This window comes from Mastomys coucha, unplaced genomic scaffold (genome assembly GCF_008632895.1).
Source record: "Mastomys coucha isolate ucsf_1 unplaced genomic scaffold, UCSF_Mcou_1 pScaffold20, whole genome shotgun sequence".
NCBI lineage: Eukaryota > Metazoa > Chordata > Mammalia > Rodentia > Muridae > Mastomys > Mastomys coucha.
This window is the reverse complement of record NW_022196903.1, coordinates 76788189-76793791: the sequence shown is the minus strand read 5'-3', so window position 1 is coordinate 76793791 and position 5603 is coordinate 76788189. Positions and strand designations below refer to the sequence as shown.

At 47.8% G+C, this 5603-nt stretch overlaps 1 protein-coding gene across 2 annotated transcripts in view; it reads right to left on the bottom strand.

The window, feature by feature from the left end:
- The window catches only part of Slc4a5 (solute carrier family 4 member 5), a 73374-nt gene that overhangs the window by 5987 nt on the left and 61784 nt on the right, over positions 1-5603 (bottom strand). Inside the window, exons 20-22 of one of the 2 annotated variants that reach the window (XM_031382294.1) lie at positions 2663-2731; positions 1847-2020; positions 1136-1300 (exon numbers count right to left, since the gene is read on the bottom strand). In XM_031382294.1, the coding sequence (XP_031238154.1) occupies positions 1136-1300; positions 1847-2020; positions 2663-2731 (408 nt within the window). The remainder of the gene's footprint in view (positions 1-1135; positions 1301-1846; positions 2021-2662; positions 2732-5603) is intronic. The other variant, XM_031382295.1, reaches the window with a different exon arrangement.

The following is a 5603-nucleotide window of genomic DNA, read 5'->3' as shown; positions in this document are numbered from 1 at the left end:
TCTCTGCTAAGTCTGTGGAGAGATCTGCGTGCTTTCTTTATTCAGGCATAAAGGTGCCCTAAGAAATACTTTGTTATAGCTAAAACTGAGATTGAACATTATTTCCTGGCCTTCACAGCTCTTCAGTAATCCCAATAGATTTCCTAGCTGTAATTAGCTTGGAATTTTTACTAAGAAGCTGTCTTACCAGACAGGGTGTCTCAAGAGTTAGAGACAGCAGTTAAGCACTTATTATCAGAGCAGTCTCACCCAAAAAGAAAAACTATTTTACTGCCAGTGAGAAGTTAGAAGTTGTAGGGCTTCCCCCACTAATTGTTTATGTTACAACCAAGGAGTGCTGAAATATGACCTTCAGCTATTTGCTTCAGACAGACCCTGAGAGTTTATCTTGGGGCTGCCAGAACGACCCAGCCCAAGAAGGACACCATTGCTCCTCCACCTTGCACCTAGCTGTTTGATTTTACTGACCTTGATGTAGCCATCTCCTGCCTGTGTGACTTCTGTAGTTTGCCCTGTTTTCTGTATACTATATAAGCTTGATTTCTACTTTGTACAAATTGCATTCAGTTACAGCACTCCCTTGTGTCTGTTTCTGTTTGTCATTTCTTCGCCAACGCCTTGTCTACCTGACTAGAACCCTGTTTCCCCACCGGTTGAGGGAGGCCCGAACTGGCCGGCCAGTGGCAGGCTGACTCGTGGCTCTCAACTCCCTGAGTGTTTTCAGGCTGGGATGAAAGAAGCATAGGAGAGGGGAAGAGCAGGTGGGGCCACCGCATGGCCACTGCGCCTTCAGTGAAGATATGTTTCACCCACTCCCATCCGTGATCCCATGTAGGTAGGCCCAAGCTAAGCTGTTACCAGGGTGACACTCCTGGAGTCCAGGGCCAATGTGCATTCCCACCGGATCCTCTCCTGACCTGCTCCCTTCTCAGGTAATTCTCCTTACAGCTACCTTCTGTGTTGAGGCCTTTTCTGCCCAAAGGACTTGAAAATGGTCCTGAGAACCCACAGTAGTGGCCATCGCCTGCTTCTAGGCAGGCAGGTTTCAGCACCCAAGACCACCCACAGAGTCATCCCTCATCCTGGCAGAACCAAGTCTCTCAGTCTCTGCCTACCCTCTGCCCAGACCACTCACCATCCCCACCTCCTCCTCTGCGGTCTCACGGACCTCTTTCCTTCTCTTCTTCTTCTTGTCTGTCTCCTTTTTGTCCTTCTCTGGGAGGATATTGTCAATCCAGGCCAGGTCATGCTGGGAGAAAATCAAGTCCAAGAGCCTTCGAACAATGATAAGGCCCAGGATCTGGGGTGGGAAGAAGGGCAGAAAGACTGAAGCTTCGTGGGAGCTCAGAGACAACTGTGAGCTTATATTTTCTCCCAAGTTGGTTGAGGTCAGGGACTGTGTATGGCTTGTGTCTTTGCAGCTATTCCAATGTCCCCAAGACTAACTAGCCAGCAAGGCCAGAATATTGTAGCATCCCTAGTTCTTAAATCTTTGAGCATGGTCTCTGCTCCCTCATGATCCATGTATCTTTTCAAATGCATTCCTTTTACATGGTAAAAAGCTTATTATTATATTCTATTTCCAAGACCAGCTTGAGGTTCAGCACTGGGAACTTTGCCTTTCTGCTTTGTTCCACTTCTTCAACCCTGCTCCACCCCCCAACCCCACCCCACCTGCCCTCCAGGGTAGGCTGAATCACTTTTGCCCTGACCTCAGCATATGGGTTTCTCTACAGAGTCCTGCTTCTATCGTACCGTTCTCTGCTCACTGTCACTAAACCTGCTGGTGGCACTGCCCTGCCCAATCTTCCAAGCACCAAGGAGCCCACTGCACCCTCCTCCTCACCATGACTGGAAAGATGATGGCAGCCATGGTTGACTTAAGGATCCAGAGCAGGGCCAGGCAGAGGATCTGCACGAGGGTGAACAGGTGGATCCGGCGAAGGGGCACGTGGCGCAGAAAGGCGTGGTCCGGCTGGTGCTTGGCTGGCATGAGGAAAAGCTTACAGCGTTCCCAGAACTGGCAAGAATATATAGCACAGGACTCAACCAAGAGATTCAAAGGCCTACTGGGCTCTGGGACTAGGGGACGTGATGCCTGGTAGGGTCTTGGAGAGGGGACTTCTAATCGGGCCTTACGATAGGCTCATGGTATCTAGGCATGTATGACAGAGAGAAGGGGCCCTGAGCACTGGGTGTAGGAATCAGCCTGCGGAGAGTGACTAAAGGAGCGTGAACATGGTCCGTATTTAAGTGAAAAGAAACCATCTTAACAGTAACATGAACTGCCTGGGGCCCTGGCCTCATGGTGAAGCAGAACAAAACAAAATCTTTTCTTTTTTTAAAAAAATCTTTTCTTTTATAGAGTAGCTTTAGGGAAGTAGGGAGGAAAGGTTCATAAGAGTTAGCTTGACCTGGCTTTCAAATTCTGAGCCTCAGTTTCTCCATCTGTAAAATGGGAGTCTAAGGGCCTAATCACATCGATTATATGATACCTGTAAAGTACTCAGTGTAGTCATTTTGGTGGCACAATGGAAGTAGCATCATTACCATTATTCTCTCATAGAATTGGGACAGCCAACATTTAGGGCCTGGACAGCACACAATTAGACATGAAGATCAGGCTCTAGGTCACACTAGCCGGGGGAGGATACAATCTTACCTGGATGCCATTCAGGGAGGCCACGCCCATGTAGAGGAAGACTCCATAGAGCACTGGCATGGGGATGTACTGAAATGAGAGGAGAGATTTGGAATGGGGAGAGTCTGTGCTCTATGGTGATGGACAGAGAGGTTAGCAAACCACAGAGAGTGCTGGAGAGCGGGACTTTGAAGGTGCTGAGTAGGCTCTTTGAAGGTCCAAGAGCAGGTCTGAAGCCAGACGATGTGGGTTGCGGGGCACGAGGGTGGGACAACAGACTTCCAGCTCGGGTAGCCAGACCAGCCTGCAGCTGCTTTCCAGGACCGGCTGCTCTCCCAGCCACTCAGAATCTATACAATGTGGGCTACTCCTTCTAGCGAGAGGGAAAGCCGCACCGACTGAGCACTGCTCAGTTCCACCAGATTCTTTCCACTTCTGCCTCAGCCAACAGCCACAGAGGGGCTGGAACCCTCGAGGAGCTGAGTAGAAGCAAGTAACAGAAGACAGCATTGTGTAGACTAAGGAGCACAGATCCCCCCCTCGCCACTGATGATTCAATTGGCGCCCTTCCCTGCAAGCGAGAACAACAGTCTGCCTTTTCAACAATGGAACCAAATCATTTACTCCGTCCCAAAATCATTATTCCGAATCTGGCTAGGCTGCATTCCTCTTCCTCTTCTCCTTTATCTGTGCCTGTGCTTGCTGCTTAACCAAGGCAGGCCTGCCTTGCTCTTGGGTGGTCATGGGAGAACACTTGCTAAGCACAAAGTCTGACACCTATATGGGTTGCCTAACCTGCAGGTGCATTTAAGAATGTTGAAATGGGCTGGCGGGGATGCTCAGCAGTTGACAGCACCAGCATCCACACCGAGTGTCTCGCAGCCACCTATAGGGCAGGCTCCAGGGGATCTCATGCCCTCCTCTGGCCTCCACGGGTGCCTGTATTCATGTGCATACATCCACACACAGACACATAGACACACAGACACACAGACACATAGACACACAGACACACAGACACACAGACACACAGACACAGAGTGTCTTTGAAACAAATCTTTAAAAGAAAGAATGCTAAGACATCCAAGCAAGCAAATGATCTCTTTTAAGTTAGATTGCTCAACGTTTTTAGCACTAAGACTTGGCTCTAGATGTTGTAAACTTCGATCCCAAGGCATTTGAGCTAAAAGTTAAAAAGGGATTTAGACTGCCCTTGTACCTTCCTAACATGTGGCTTGTGAAAAGTTCTAATTATAAAACAGCATAAAAAGTCACTAAGCTAACATCGTGCAAATTGCACTCAAAGTATAGGAGCAATTGAAAGGAAACCTTAAAATGTAATACTATGTTGGCATTGTAGCTCATCTTTGTAATCCCAGAACTTGAGAGGCTGAGACAGGAGGATTGTGAATAGTTAGATTCACCAGCCTGATCTACATCTCAAGTTCCAGGCCACTCAGGGTTACATAGTGAGACACATCTATCTATAAGAGTAAAAGAACATGGGCCATGTGCTGGAGAGATGGCTCAGTGATTGAGTGCTTGCTGCTCTCCCAGAGGACCCAAGTCCTTTCTCAGCATTCACAGTGGCTGGCTCACAACAGCCTCTAATTCCAGCTCCATGGTGATCCAATGCCCTCCTCTGACTTCTGACGGTGCCCAAACAAATGAGGCAGACACTCACACACACATAGATGTAAATAAAAATAAAGTAAGTATTTAAAATACTAATTAAGGGCTAGGCAAGTTGGTACATGCCTTTAATCCCCCATCACTTGGAAGGCAGAGGCAGATGGACCTCTGTGAGTTTGAGGCCAGTCTGGTCTACAAAGTGAATCTAGGACAGAGGCCCTGTCTTGAAAACAAAACAAAACAAAACAAAACAAAATCAAGATAAAGAAAACAAATAAAAGGATCATAGGATCAGAGGTGAGGAGGACACAACATTTGTCCCAACACCAGGAGTAACTGGGATCAGCAGGATCCAGGCATGCAGGAACTCCACCAGCCCAATGGCACAGGTTCTTTCCAGTCTGTCTGGGCTGGTGCCCTGAGCAAACCTTGGGTGCAAATTCCACAACCAGTCCCACCACACTCAGAGGAAGCTCTACTCCCATGCCCTCTAATGGACCAAGGATCACAGGATCCCAGAATCACAGGATCACAGAAGCAGCTTGACTCTGAGGAGTTCTGACACAACCAGGATCACAGGAAGGACAGGTCCCATTCAAATTTAGCCAGGGCAGGTAGCACTAGAGATAACCAGAAGGCGGGGGTGGGGGGTGGGGTGGGGAGGCAAGCATAAGAACATAAGCAACAGAAACCAAGGTTACTTGGTATCATCAGAACGCAACTCTCTCACTATAGCAAGTCCTGGACCCACCATCACACCGGAAAAACAAGATTCAGATCTAAAATCACTTCTCATAATGATCATACAGGACTTTAAGAAGGACATAAATAACTCCCTCAAAGAAATACAGGAGAACACAGGTAAACAGCTAGAAGCCCTTAAAGAACTACAGGAAAGGGCTGGCAAGATGGCTCAGTGGGTAAGAGCACTGACTGCTCTTCCGAAGGTCCTGAGTTCAGATCCCAGCAACCACATGGTGGCTCACAACCACCTGTAATGAGATCTGATGCCCTCTTCTGGTGTGTCTGAAGACAGCTACAGTGAATTACGCTGGAGTGAGCTGAGCCGGAGCAAGTGGGGCTGGAGTGAATGGGGCAGGCAGAGGTCCTAAGTTAAATTCCCAGCAGCCACACACATGATAGCTCACGGCCATCTGTACAACCATAAATAAATAAAATAAATCTTAAAAAAAAAAAAAGAACAGAAAAACACAATCAAACAGGTGAAGGAATGAACAAAACCATCCAGGATCTAAAAATGAAACTAGAAACAATAAAGAAATCACAAAGGGAGACAACCTTGGAGTTAGAAAACCTAGGAAAGAGATCA